This window comes from Oncorhynchus mykiss, chromosome 2 (assembly GCF_013265735.2).
Source record: "Oncorhynchus mykiss isolate Arlee chromosome 2, USDA_OmykA_1.1, whole genome shotgun sequence".
Classification (NCBI taxonomy): domain Eukaryota; kingdom Metazoa; phylum Chordata; class Actinopteri; order Salmoniformes; family Salmonidae; genus Oncorhynchus; species Oncorhynchus mykiss.
This window is the reverse complement of record NC_048566.1, coordinates 7,685,001-7,700,000: the sequence shown is the minus strand read 5'-3', so window position 1 is coordinate 7,700,000 and position 15,000 is coordinate 7,685,001. Positions and strand designations below refer to the sequence as shown.

General features: G+C 48.9%; 1 protein-coding gene across 2 annotated transcripts in view; it reads right to left on the bottom strand.

Moving 5' to 3' along the window:
• The window catches only part of creb5b (cAMP responsive element binding protein 5b), a 90,751-nt gene that overhangs the window by 6,660 nt on the left and 69,091 nt on the right, over positions 1-15,000 (bottom strand). For both annotated transcript variants that reach the window (XM_036936841.1, XM_036936848.1), the window contains exon 8: positions 3,455-3,889. In XM_036936841.1, coding sequence (XP_036792736.1) covers positions 3,455-3,889 — 435 coding nt within the window. The remainder of the gene's footprint in view (positions 1-3,454; positions 3,890-15,000) is intronic.

Sequence of the window (15,000 nt, the reverse complement as noted above, 5' to 3'; positions counted from 1 at the left end):
TCACACACACAAATGGAAAGGGAAAGGGGGAGACCTAGTCAGTTGTACAACTGAATGCCTTCAACTGAAATGTGTCTTCTGCATTTACAGGTCACTAAGAAGGACTTCAACTATGTCTCATTTCCATGTTTCATCTACCCTAACATCTCGTGAAAGTCTTAACCTAGCTGAATGGGTTGTACCCTCCTGGTTCTTACTTCTACTCTATCTGTTTAAAGTCACTATTCACAGTTCCTACTCTGCCTGTTTAAAGTCACTATTCACAGTCCCTACTCTACCTGTGTAAAGTCACTATTCACAGTTTCTACTCTGCCTGTTTAAAGTCACTATTCAGTCCCTACTCTACCTGTTTAAAATTACTATTCACAGTCCCTATTCTGCCTGTTTAAAATCACAATTCACAGTCCCTACTCTACCTGTTTAAAGTCACTATTCACAGTCCCTACTATACCTGTTTAAAGTCACTATTCACAGTCCCTACTCTACCTGTTTAAAATCACTATTCACAGTCCCTACTCTGCCTGTTTAAAATCACTATTCACAGTCCCTACTATACATGTGTAAAGTCACTATTCACAGTCCCTACTCTACCTGTTTAAAATCACTATTCACAGTCCCTACTCTGCCTGTTTAAAGTCACTATTCACAGTCCCTACTATACATGTGTAAAGTCACTATTCACAGTCCCTACTCTGCCTGTTTGAAATTACTATTCACAGTCCCTACTCTACCTGTTTGAAATCACTATTCACAGTCCCTACTCTACCTGTTTAAAATCACTATTCACAGTCCCTACTCTACCTGTTTAAAATCACTATTCACAGTCCCTACTATACATGTGTAAAGTCACTATTCACAGTCCCTACTCTGCCTGTTTGAAATTACTATTCACAGTCACTTCCCTAAAAACAAAATTATGGCTATGCCACGTGCCCTCCCCCTCCCCACCACTTCTTCCCCATCTGAGGGCGTCAGTCAGTCAGTCAGCCAGCCAGCCAGTCAGTCAGGAGTAGGTGGGTGGGTGAGTGAGTGAGTGAGTGAGTGAGTGAGTAACTGGACTGATTTACAGAGCAGCCCTGCCCGCCTTGTTAAAGAAGTGTCAGGACACCGTTTTCCACCGCCCACCTCCACTCAGCCTAACCCTCACAGACACACAGTCAGAAAGAGCCTGCTTTGCTTTCTAAAACCCCTCAGTATGCCCACTGACTGGTCCTGACATATACTTGGCATGGGTCAAGTGCTTTCAGTCCTCAGATCATTAGCGTTTTCAGGAGGATGGTGGAAAATACAAGTTGCTCTGATGGCGGCTGTGTATACAGCCAGTGTTGTTGTAATGTTTTAACGGGACAGAAGGATATCTTTGGAACATACAGGGGGGGTCCTAATGGCTCAACAGTCAAATATACATTAATGGTCTTAGTTAACCTTTGGCCTTATTGTAATTTACATCACTAACTTCCATGTCAACATCACAACATCAGTCCTGGGACAAATGTCTGAATCAATGTCAAATATAGGTGAAAACCAAAGACAATAACAATATGTATTGTTGGTTGATGATCGGCTGTGTGTTCTGTCAGCTCTCCATGACTAGTGCCAATAACCCAGGCCAGTCTTATAGGTCTGTACATTATCCTAACCCTACAACACCTGGAACATGTTGTGACCACTGGGCTGACTGACTGAAGCCCTGGTCTGTACATTATCCTAACCCTACAACACCTGGAACATGTTGTGACCACTGGACTGACTGACTGAAGCCCTGGTCTGTACATTATCCTAACCCTCAACACCTGGAACATGTGACCACTGGACTGACTGACTGAAGCCCTGGTCTGTACATTATCCTAACCCTCAACACCTGGAACATGTGACCACTGGACTGACTGACTGAAGCCCTGGTCTGTACATTATCCTAACCCTACAACACCTGGAACATGTTGTGACCACTGGACTGACTGACTGAAGCCCTGGTCTGTACATTATCCTAACCCTACAACACCTGGAACATGTTGTGACCACTGGGCTGACTGACTGAAGCCCTGGTCTGTACATTATCCTAACCCTACAACACCTGGAACATGTTGTGACTGACTGACTGAAGCCCTGGTCTGTACATTATCCTAACCCTACAACACCTGGAACATGTTGTGACCACTGGACTGACTGACTGAAGCCCTGGTCTGTACATTATCCTAACCCTACAACACCTGGAACATGTTGTGACCACTGGACTGACTGACTGAAGCCCTGGTCTGTACATTATCCTAACCCTACAACACCTGGAGCATGTTGTGACTGACTGACTGAAGCCCTGGTCTGTACATTATCCTAACCCTACAACACCTGGAATATGTGACCACTGGACTGACTGACTGAAGCCCTGGTCTGTACATTATCCTAACCCTCAACACCTGGAACATGTGACCACTGGACTGACTGACTGAAGCCCTGGTCTGTACATTATCCTAACCCTACAACACCTGGAACATGTGACCACTGGACTGACTGACTGAAGCCCTGGTCTGTACATTATCCTAACCCTACAACACCTGGAACATGTTGTGACCACTGGACTGACTGACTGAAGCCCTGGTCTGTACATTATCCTAACCCTACAACACCTGGAACATGTTGTGACCACTGGACTGACTGACTGAAGCCCTGGTCTGTACATTATCCTAACCCTACAACACCTGGAGCATGTTGTGACTGACTGACTGAAGCCCTGGTCTGTACATTATCCTAACCCTACAACACCTGGAATATGTGACCACTGGACTGACTGACTGAAGCCCTGGTCTGTACATTATCCTAACCCTACAACACCTGGAACATGTGACCACTGGACTGACTGACTGAAGCCCAGTATATATGTTATGGCAACCTAACAGAGTAAAGGCCTAAACTCCCCAAATGAGTGTGTGTGGGGTATTTTAGTTTAAGGGTGAAGCTCTGGAGTCCTGTTTCCAAACAAGCCCTGAGGATCTTTTACGCCAGACAGTTTACAACCTCCAACTGACCCTCCTGACCGCTGAGACTGATCTGCAGCTGACCAACCTCGATGGAAAAACTGACCTTTGTGTCTGTTGCCAGGTAACTAACCTCTTCTTGGCAGTATGGCCACGGCCCACGGCTGAAGGAAAATGTGTCTGACCAGCCCCGGCGCTTTACAGTGAATTTGTAATGTCATTTCCTCTACTGCATTTAAACCAAACCACTAATGGCTCTTTGTCTACCAGACTGTTAAAGTACAGGCTAGAACTGTTATGGTTTGGGTTAAAGTAGGTGCTTTTGGCTTCACATGTGGTTTTAGTAGGTACTTGACATGCTTTGGTTTTGTGACAAACCTTCATAAACCTCTGTCTATACATGAATGGTTCTGATATTTACCTTCCTCTACCTCTGTCTCCGGTACCTATGCTAGGGGAAATAATCACTTGTGAGTGCTAACCTGTGAATGTGACCCTGGTCCAGAGTGAAGTGGAGGGTGGGGTGACGTCTGGTGTGAGTGTCCAGGGTGGAGGTGAGGCGGGGGTGAGGTCTGGTGTGGGTGTCCAGTGTGGAGGTGAGGCGGGGGTGAGGTCTGGTGTGGGTGCCCAGGGTGGAGGTGAGGCGGGTGGGAGTTGTGATGGGGGTTGTGGCCCTGTGGGTGGTGGTGCCCGCCCTGGCTGTGGCCGCTGTGGTGATGGTGGGGGTGGTGCTGGTAGGCGTGGCTGTGGGGCGGAGCCGGCAGGTGCTGGTGAGGGTGGGAGGGGTGAAGGTGGTGGTGGCCGCCCCCCTGCTCCTGCTGCTGCCGCGATGACATCATTTCCATCATGTGACCCATGCTGTTCATGTTGCCGTTGGCGATTGCTCCCGGGTGGTGTGCTAGCGCCGCCTTCAGCCTCTGTATGGAGAAGAACAACAACATGTTTCTATCATTCACTGGGATTAGGGACAGGTGTTCTTCCTGGTTACTATTCCAGACCATAGAGTTAAATGATTCATCTCTTTAGGCTTTGTCTGTTTCACAGTCTATCATTGAGTTAACTGGAAACAGGTACTGTAGGTTATATGAAAGTGTGTTGACTATTGACTGTGAGACGATACACTGCTGCATTCATCTTTATACTGTACATCCACATGTCACGGCTGAGATACAAACCAGAGCTGAGCCTTGACAGCCCTCACCTTCTCTCTCTCTCTCTCTCTCTCTCTCTCTCTCTCTCTACTGCATTCTTACTTTCCATCTCACTCTTTCGCTCGCTCGCTCCCTTCCCTCTGCCTTCCTCTCTCTCTATCCCTTTCTCTCAGTTTAGACAGTGATCTTGCTCTCTCTCTCCCTGTTCATCTCCCTCCTTTCCTTTCTCCATCTCTCTCTCCTTTCCTCTCTCCATCTCTCTCTCCTTTCCTCTCTCCATCTCTCTCTCCTATCCTCTCTCCAGGTCTAACGGATGAGGGATATGTCTGTCTGTCGCCTGCCTGCCTGCCTGCCTGCCTGCCTGCCTGCCTGCCTGCCTGTCTGTCTGTCTCTCTGTCTGTCTGTCTCTCTGTTCTATGTTTACTCATGGGGGCAGGTTTGTTGCTTTAACAGTGTGGTCTACTTAAGACTGAGAGGCTCTGAGAACTGGCCAAGATCTGAGACCAGAGAGAGAGAGAGGAGGAGAGAGAGGGGACAGTGAGAGAGAGAGAGAGAGAGAGAGAGAGAGAGAGAGAGAGAGAGAGAGGGGAGACAGTGAGAGAGGCAGAGAGATGGGGGGGAGAGAGAGGGGACAGTGAGAGAGAGAGAGAGAGAGAGAGGGGAGACAGTGAGAGAGAGAGAGAGAGAGAGAGAGAGAGAGAGAGAGAGAGAGAGGAGACAGTGAGAGAGGCAGAGAGATGGGGGGAGAGAGAGAGAGAGGCAGAGGGATGGGGGGAGAGAGAGGAGGAGAGAGGGGAGACAGTGAGAGAGACAGAGTGAGAGAGAGAGAGAGAGAGAGAGAGAGAGAGAGGGGAGACAGTGAGAGAGGCAGAGAGATGGGGGGGAGAGAGAGAGGCAGAGAGATGGGGGCAGAGAGAGGGCTTTTCAAGGTGCTCTTGTATTCCTGGTGTTTACCAGTCCCACCACACCACTCCTCAAGTGTCTGTTTGTTTGGGCAGACACTTAAAGAGACAACCCCCAAGGAAAGGGAAAAATCACCCACTCAAATCCGAATACAAACATACAAGTTCCAAAACGTGTCTGCTGCACTCACTGCACGTCTGATCTGCTGAGAACTAACTTAGTCATAATATTAAAAAAAACATGTCTGCACCTTTTCATATTTCTGTTCCATTTGGGAGGAGGTTTTGGAATAACAGTGTGAGAGAGTGTTGAGTCTGGGACTGCCACTGTAATGACTGTAGTGGATTGGCTGGGGCTTCATTCTGAAAGGTGCTCACTTAACATAAAGAGGAACTGTACTGTAGCTTTACGGTAGTGTTAATGGGATTTTCATTATTGGCACAAAATCTATAAACTTACTAACTAAAATTGTCAATCCATTCAATTCAGTTTTGTCAGTCTTATGTTGCCTGCTAACTCTCAATCTCCTCTCTCTCCATCTCCTCTCTCTCTCTCGCTCCTGTCTCTCTCTATCTCCTCTCTCTCTCTATCTCCTCTCTCTCTCTATCTCCTCTCTCTCTCCATCTCCTCTCTCTCCATCTCCTCTCTCCATCTCTTCTCTCTCCATCTCCTCTCTCTCTCGCTCCTGTCTCTCTCTATCTCCTCTCTCTCTCCATCTCCTGTCTCTCTCCATCTCCTGTCTCTCAATTCAATTCAATTCAAGGGCTTTATTGGCATGGGAAACATGTGTTAACATTGCCAAAGCAAGTGAGGTAGATAAAATATAAAGTGAATATATAAAGTGAAATAAACAATAAAAATTAACAGTAAACATTACACACACAGAAGTTTCAAAACAATAAAGACATTACAAATGTCATATTATATATACAGTGTTTTAACAATGTACAAATGGTGAAGGACACAAGATAAAATAAATAAGCATAAATATGGGTTGTATTTACAATGGTGTGTGTTCTTCACTGGTTGCCCTTTTCTCGTGGCAACAGGTCACAAATCTTGCTGCTGTGATGGCACACTGTGGAATTTCACCCAGTAGATATGGGAGTTTTTCAATATTGGATTTGTTTTCAAATTTTATGTGTATCTGTGTAATCTGAGGGAAATATGGCCTGGAGGAGGAGGCCTCCTCCTGTCTCTCTCCATCTCCTCTCTCTCCATCTCCTGTCTCTCTCCATCTCCTCTCTCTCCATCTCCTGTCTCTCTCCATCTCCTCTCTCTCCATCTCCTGTCTCTCTCCATCTCCTCTCTCTCCATCTCCTCTCTCTCAATATTCTGTCTCTCATCTCCTGTCTCTCTCCAGCTCCTCTCTCTCCATCTCCTCTCTCTCCATCTCCTGTCTCTCTCCATCTCCTCTCTCTCCATCTCCTGTCTCTCTCCATCTCCTCTCTCTCAATATGCTGTCTCTCATCTCCTGTCTCTCTCCATATCCTGTCTCTCTCCATCTCCTCTCTCCCCATCTCCTGTCTCTCTCCATCTCCTCTCTCGCTATCTCCTGTCTCTCTCCATCTCCTGTCTCTCTCCATCTCCTCTCTCTCCATCTCCTGTCTCTCTCCATCTCCTCTCTCTCAATATTCTGTCTCTCATCTCCTGTCTCTCTCCATATCCTGTCTCTCTCCATCTCCTCTCTCCCCATCTCCTGTCTCTCTCCATCTCCTCTCTCTCCATCTCCTCTCTCGCTATCTCCTGTCTCTCTCCATCTCCTGTCTCTCTCCATCTCCTCTCTCTCCATCTCCTGTCTCTCTCCATCTCCTCTCTCTCAATATTCTGTCTCTCATCTCCTGTCTCTCTCCATATCCTGTCTCTCTCCATCTCCTCTCTCCCCATCTCCTGTCTCTCTCCATCTCCTCTCTCTCCATCTCCTCTCTCTCCATCTCCTGTCTCTCTCCATCTCCTGTCTCTCACCATCTCCTGTCTCTCTCCATCTCCTGTCTCTCTCCATCTCCTTTCTCTCTCCATCTCCTGTCTCTCTCCATCTCCTGTCTCTCTCCATCTCCTGTCTCTCTCTATCTCCTTTCTCTCTTCATCTCCTGTCTCTTCATCTCTTGTCTCTCTTCATCTCCTCTCTCTCCATCTCCTCTCTCTCCATCTCCTCTCTCTCTATCTCCTGTCTCTCTCCATCTCCTGTCTCTCTCCATCTCATGTCTCTCTCCATCTCCTGTCTCTCATCTCCTCTCTCTCCATCTCCTCTCTCTCCATCTCCTGTCTCTCTTCATCTCCTCTCTCTCCATTTCCTGTCTCTCTCCATCTGTTTTCTCTCTCCAATGTCCATCTCTTCCTTTACCCCTCTCTCTCTCTCCCCTATCTCCCCCGTCTCACCCCCCACCCCCTACCTCCCAGCTGCTGTCAGTCAGTCAGTCCAGTCTGTCCATGCCTCCTCCAGGCCTCCTCCTCCAGTCCTCCTCCAGGCCTCTCCTCCAGGCCTCCTCCTCCAGGCCTCCTCCTCCAGGCCTTCTCCAGGCCTCCATGTCTCTTTAACAACCTTCACATTCATGATTCCCTGGGTCACCACGCCAGAGAGAGAGTGAGAGAGATAAAGATCACATCAACCCTCTCCTCCTCCTCCTGTCTCCCACACCCCTCCCTTCCTCACTCCTCTCTCTCTCACCCTCCTTCAGGGGAACTCTAGCTGTCTCAGATGAAGGATTGATGCACGCAGCATGCTCCACACGCCACAGTAACATCTTAGCAATGTGGAAAACAAAACAACAGTATCTCAGGTATTTGATGCACACAGCTGGCCTGCATAGTTTACGATGTAGGAAGTTTTGAGTGACAAGTATGGGCCATTCATCATATCTAGGTTGTCATGTACTGTAACATCCCTTTCTATGGGACCAGTGAAACCATCAGCCTGTTAAGCCTGTTTCAGTCTGTTCCTGGCACAGCCATAGAGTTTATATCTGCCTGTCTGGCTCTCATCTCCTACTGTACTTACTAGGAACCACCTGACAGTATCGGGATTTATATCAAAGGTTAACCAATGTCATGGTCCTCTTAGCAGTGTTTCCTATATCCATTGGATAGATCAGTGCTACCTGATATTACCTTCATAGATCCTACTGCTGTCATGGTTCCTATTCTTCATATTACCTTCATAGATCCTACTGCTGTCATGGTTCCTGTTCTTCCTATTACCTTCATAGATCCTACTGCTGTCATGGTTCCTGTTCTTCATATTACCTTCATAGATCCTACTGCAGTCATGGTTCCTGTTCTTCATATTACCTTCATAGATCCTACTGCTGTCATGGTTCCTGTTCTGTTCCCAGAACCTTCAGAAGCTAAAGCAATCCTTTCCTCTCTATTATAAGTACTTTAACATCAGCACTAATATAACTCTATATACACACACACGGGCACGCATGCACACACGCACACACACACACACTCAGCCACACACACACTCCAACACACACAACTCAACACTTCTCAGCAGGGCCGGCTCCAGGCATAAACTCAGTCGGGGTCTCAACTTGCTGTTGAGAGTTAGAGTAGTAGAATACACAAGGTGCAAGTTTGAAATGTGGTTGTGCATCAGCAGTTTTTCTGTTGTTTTGTCAGCCACTGACAGTCACTCAATTATCCATGTCAACCACTTCCACCTCCACCTCAGCCTCAACAGCACTTCTCACAGTCAGCGCGTGGCCTGGACTGGCCTGGACTGGCCTAGACTGGCCTGGACTGGCCTGGACTGGCCTAGACTGGCCTAGACTGGCCTGGACTGGCCTAGACTGGCCTAGACTGGCCTAGACTGGCCTGGACTGGCCTAGACTGGCCTAGACTGGCCTAGACTGGCCTGGACTGGCCTAGACTGGCCTAGACTGGCCTAGACTGGCCTGGACTGGCCTAGACTGGCCTAGACTGGCCTAGACTGGCCTGGACTGGCCTAGACTGGCCTGGACTGGCCTAGACTGGCCTGGACTGACCTAGACTGGCCTGGACTGGCTAGACTGGCCTGGTCTGGCTTAGACTAGACTACAACACAGGGGTTAACATACCACAGAGACCAGACTACAGAACAGTGAGTTAGATCCGGTCTGTCTAGACTACAGCACAGTGGGTTAGATCAGATCTGTCTAGACTACAGCACAGTGGGTTAGACCAGATCTGTCTAGACTACAGCACAGTGGGTTAGATCAGGTCTGTCTAGACTACAGCACAGTGGGTTAGATCAGATCTGTCTAGACTACAGCACAGTGGGTTAGATCAGGTCTGTCTAGACTACAGCACAGTGGGTTAGATCAGGTCTGTCTAGACTACAGCACAGTGGGTTAGATCAGGTCTGTCTAGACTACAGCACAGTGGGTTAGATCAGACCTGTCTAGACTACAGCACAGTGGGTTAGATCAGGTCTGTCTAGACTACAGCACAGTGGGTTAGATCAGACCTGTCTAGACTACAGCACAGTGGGTTAAATCAGGTCTGTCTAGACTACAGCACAGTGGGTTAGATCAGGTCTGTCTAGACTACAGCACAGTGGGTTAAATCAGGTCTGTCTAGACTACAACACAGTGGGTTAGATCAGACCTGTATAGACTACAGCACAGTGGGTTAAATCAGGTCTGTCTAGACTACAACACAGTGGGTTAGATCAGACCTGTATAGACTACAGCACAGTGGGTTAGATCAGGTCTGTCTGTCTGTCTGTCTGTCTGGCCCTAACCTCCATTAGCTCTGTGAGAGTTGGTAAAATGGAAGTGTGAGTGAAGCAATCAATCACATAACTGGTTTGTGAAAAAAAGCAAGCACCAACACCAATGGTGATTCTGGCCACTGTATCTGTTGCTTATAACAAAGCATCATTAGATGTGTATTTACTGTCTAGACCCCCTTACTAAATGTACACTACACCTAACAGATAAAAAGCAGTCTGATACCACATCACTAATATTCCCCAGACTGCTGACATGGACACCTTCCATGTGGCTCTACTGTCTGAGGAAGTCATCTGACCCTGACAGGCCACCATAACACCTTCCCATTCAGCCTTCAACCTGTCACTCAACACCCAGACCTGGGGCCCCTCCCCTGCGATAGCGGGAACCAATCAGGCTGGGCAGCTGTCCGCCTATCTTCCACCACTCAATCATAGCAGCCAATCTCATGTCCTGAGCCACGTTCCCACAGAGGCCAGAGCAGAGACCCAGGCAGTGGAATGTGACTGCCCCATCCACCACTGTCTGCTCTGCACTGCACTGCACTGCAGACCCACTAATGTGCCTGTCTGGGGCTGGGGGAAGGGGTATAGGGCTGGGAGGCTGGGGCTGGGGCTGTGGCTGGGGCTGATGTTGTCTGGCTCCATGCCAGCCAAACGTCAGGGGAGTAGGGGATAGAGGGGTGGAGGGAGAAGAGGCGGGGGAGTGGATAGCTTCCAGTCTCCCCTCCACTCACACAGAGAGAGAGAGTCAGCCTGGCCTCGGGGCCCAGCAAAGTGCTCATTTATCAGCCCTGTATTGTGAGAGGAGTCCAGCTGGCAGGGCCGCCTCTACTATCTATCTGGCTTTTAACTGAATTAACCTCCATCAGGAGGGGAGGGGAGGGGAGGGGAGGGGAGAGGAGAGGAGAGGAGAGGAGAGGAGAGGAGAGGAGAGGAGAGGAGAGGAGAGGAGAGGAGAGGAGAGGAGAGGAGAGGGGAGGGGAGGGGAGGGTTAGGGGAGGGGAGAGGCCGCAGTCTGCCTCCCGAACGGCACCAAATAGTATATTTATAGTGCACGAGGGCCCAAGTCACAATAAGTGCACTCTAAATGAATAGGGTGCCATCTGGGATGCAGGTCCAGTGTGTCACAGTCAGGCAGCGTACTGTAGCTAGTAGAGTCCGCTCTCAAGGTTAAAACACAGTGCTAGCTACACCCGACACACACAGCCCGTAACCATAACAACAGACACACTCACGACAGAGAGAGTTGAACTCACGGAACTCATAATCAAGCAGTACATTGTACCAGCCACAGCTGAGACTAGCCACACAGCAGAGAAGAGAAGCACTGATGGAGGTACGTAACAATGGACTTCACCTACGATACAGTCAGTCTGAGCTGTAGTTCTACAACACAAAACGTTCCACTGCACACGACACTACTAAACAACGCTCTGTAGGATTAAAAAACAACGCATCTAAGAGAACCAGGCAGGGATCTGTGAACCAGGCAGGGATCTGTGAACCAGGCAGGGATCTGTGAACCAGGCAGGGATCTGTGAACCAGGCAGGGATCTGTGAACCAGGCAGGGATCTGTGAACCAGGCAGGGAACTGTGAATCAGGCAGGGATCTGTGAACCAGGCAGGGATCTGTGAACCAGGCAGGGATCTGTGAACCAGGCAGGGAACTGTGAATCAGGCAGGGATCTGTGAACCAGGCAGGGATCTGTGAACCAGGCAGGGATCTGTGAACCAGGCAGAGATGTGTGAACCAGGCAGGGATCTATTGAACCAGGCAGGGATCTGTGAACCAGCCAGGGATCTGTGAACCAGGCAAGGAACTGTGAACCAGGCAGGGAACTGTGAACCAGGCAGGGAACTGTGAACCAGGCAGGAAACTGTGAACCAGGCAGGGATCTGTGAACCAGGCAGGGAGCTGTGAACCAGGCAGGGATCTGTGAACCAGGCAGGGATCTGTGAACCAGGCAGGGAACTGTGAACCAGGCAGGGAACTGTGAATCAGGCAGGGATCTGTAAACCAGGCAGGGATCTGTAAACCTGCAACCAAATCAACCTGTCATGTATTGCAGCAAACAAAGCAACTCTGTCGCAAACGAGAAGAGAGAGAGAAAGAGAGAGAAATATAGAGATAGAGAGAAATATAGAGATAGAGAGAGATGAAGATAAAGAGAGAGATAGAGAGAGATGAAGAGAAAGAGAGAGAAAGATATAGAAATAAAGAGAGAGATGAAGATAAAGAGAGAGAAGGAGAGAAAGATATAGAAAAATAGAGAGAGAGATGAAGATAAAGAGAGAGAAAGACATAGAAATATAGAGATAGGAAGAGATGAAGATAAAGAGAGAGAAAGATAGAGAGAGATGAAGATAAAGAGAGAGAAAGATATAGAAAGAGAGAGATATATAGAGATAGAGAGAGATGAAGATAAAGATTCCCTCACCGTGATACAGGCCAGGTTCCCACTCTTCTACTCGCTGGTTTCATCTGACACAACTGAATGACTTGGCTCAAACTGTCCCAGATCTAACTCAGCTCCACTTAGCTGAGCCCAAACTTATGGCCCTGGCAGGCTGCATTCGGACCCACAGTGACGCAAATGAACAGACCGACGGGCCTTCCACGGTGATGATCATCAGCAGGCTTGTGGTTACGTCCCAAATGGCACACTATTCCCTATATAGTGCTTTACTTTTGACCAGAGCCCTATAGACCCTGGTCAAAAGTAGTGCACTGTAAAGGGAATAGGGTGCCATTGGAGACGTAACCACTGTCTCTCCCAAACCCCTTCATCATGACCTCTAATGTACTTTAACACATGGTTGTGTTTGGCTCAGACTGTGCTCATCACCCAGACTTAACCACCACCTGCATTAACCTGTAATAACACACACACACTGGTTTCTCTCTCTCCCCGCGGCTACATGTAGCCAGGCCACAGAACAGTCATTATGTCAGTGCAGGTGTTGGCCTGTAGTGTTGGTAGTAGGTGTTCTGACAGCAGAGGATGGTACACAGTGTGGAGGAGGAGGACAACAGTCTGGTGTTTAGATGTACCAACCCTGTCTCAACCTATCAGCCATGTAATACAGCAACAGAAAGAGCTGGTAAGATGGAAAAGTAATAATATAACTAACGATATAATCCCCATTTATTAGGAGGGAGAATATAGACAGTAGTAATGACACAGGTGGTCAAGGTTCATTTGTATTTTACCATTCAATGTTCTACGTTGATAAAATGCTGCCACACAGATTAAACATAAAACCCCAGCTACTGGACTGAAGATGCTTTCTCCCGGAGGGAAGAATCCATTTACTGTCTGACGTCTAAACCCTGACCTCTGACCTCCTGTATCACCCATCCCCCCCCCCCTCTCATTAATGTGGTGTCATTAATGATATTTATTAATGCTGTCTTCCTATTTGACACCAGCTCAGTCGGCCCGGTGTGACTGATGTCCGTGTGAGTGCTCTGGCCACGTCCTGAACAGCCACTCAGGTTTCCCCTGTTCCTACCCTGGCCTGGCCATATGACTTAATCACTATTAACCCCGAGAGGAGAACGCCAGAGCGGGAAGAACAGGGACGAGTGGGAAGAGATGGAGCCTGAGCCGGGATGAGTCAATCAAACCAGATCAGGTCAGGGGGACACACTTTCATTCCTCTTAAGAGTGGAGCAGAGGGCTCTCTAGGGACCTGAGGCCCTTTGGAGTCGCCCGAGTCATCACTAGTTAGGGAACATTGAATCTAACCTAACCAGGCCTGTATGTGGAGTTACAGAACATTGAACCTAATCTAACCTGTATGTGGGGTTACAGAACATTGAACCTAACCTAACCAGGCCTGTATGTGGAGTTACAGAACATTGAACCTAATCTAACCTGTATGTGGGGTTACAGAACATTGAACCTAACCTAACCAGGCCTGTATGTGGAGTTACAGAACATTGAACCTAATCTAACCTGTATGTGGGGTTACAGAACATTGAACCTAACCTAACCAGGCCTGTATGTGGGGTTACAGAACATTGAACCTAACCTAACCTGTATGTGGGGTTACAGAACATTGAACCTAACCTAACCAGGCCTGTATGTGGGGTTACAGAACATTGAACCTAACCTAACCTGTATGTGGGGTTACAGAACATTGAACCTAACCTAACCAGGCCTGTATGTGGGGTCACTTTTAAAGTGGTAAAGAAATATTATCCTGGGCTTTAAATGGACAGAGAAGAGAGTGAACAGCTCTATTAAAACCCTGGTTTGTTTCAATACCCTGCGTCATGTCAGTCTCTTCTCGTCAGACATGTTCAGCCAGCTAGCTGTTTACTCTGTACTGTACTTCTGCTAACATGATTTATAATGAGGTTACACATCTTAACTTTCCTGGTAACAATCTTTGTGGGCCCAGACCCTTCTAACTCTCCTCCCCCAGCCCCTAAAAACCACAGCATGGGTTCCCTGTCTGCGGCAGCTATAGAAGGGAGGGAGAGAGTGTCAGTGAGCCCTTGTGCCATAAATGTAGAGGGTATAATTCCTCCACCAACACCTCCTCAACCTCCTCCACCCCTCCCCAAACACCTCCTCAACCTCCCCCACCCCTCCGCAACACCTCCTCCACCCCCCCCCCCTCCCCAACACCTCCTGAACCTCCCCCACCCCCACAACACCCCCTCAACCTCCCCCACCCCTCCCCCAACACCTCCTCAACCTCCCCAACACCTCCTCAACCTCCCCCAACACCTACTCAAACTCCACCACCCCCCCAACATCTCCTGAACCTCCCCCACCCCTTCCCCAACATCTCCTCAACCTCCCCCACATCTCCTCAACCACCCCCAACACCACCACCTCTACCCACCAATGCCTGCCTTCCATACCCACTATCCACTCTTCCATGTGTGCCCCCCCCCCATTAGCTCACTTTTATTACATTACCCACATTCCCCAGAGAGGCAGGAACCTCTCCCCCACTCCTCCCTCCACCTCTCCTGTACCCCCTCTCTGCTAAACTGATTTCTTCTGGGACTACAGGAGGACGACAGGCAGCCTGGTGGAAAGTAGTGGGAGTCTCTCTGTACTGTAACTAGAGTCACTCCTTCCTTCCCTTCCCCCACTGGGCCGAGCCGAGCACAGCCTCCCTGGGGCCCCAGAGGAGGGAGGGAGGGAGGGAGGGAGGGAGGGGGGATGGAGGGAGGGAGGGTGGGGAGGGAGGGGGGAGAGAGAGAGAGAGAGATGGACAGATGGACAGATGGAG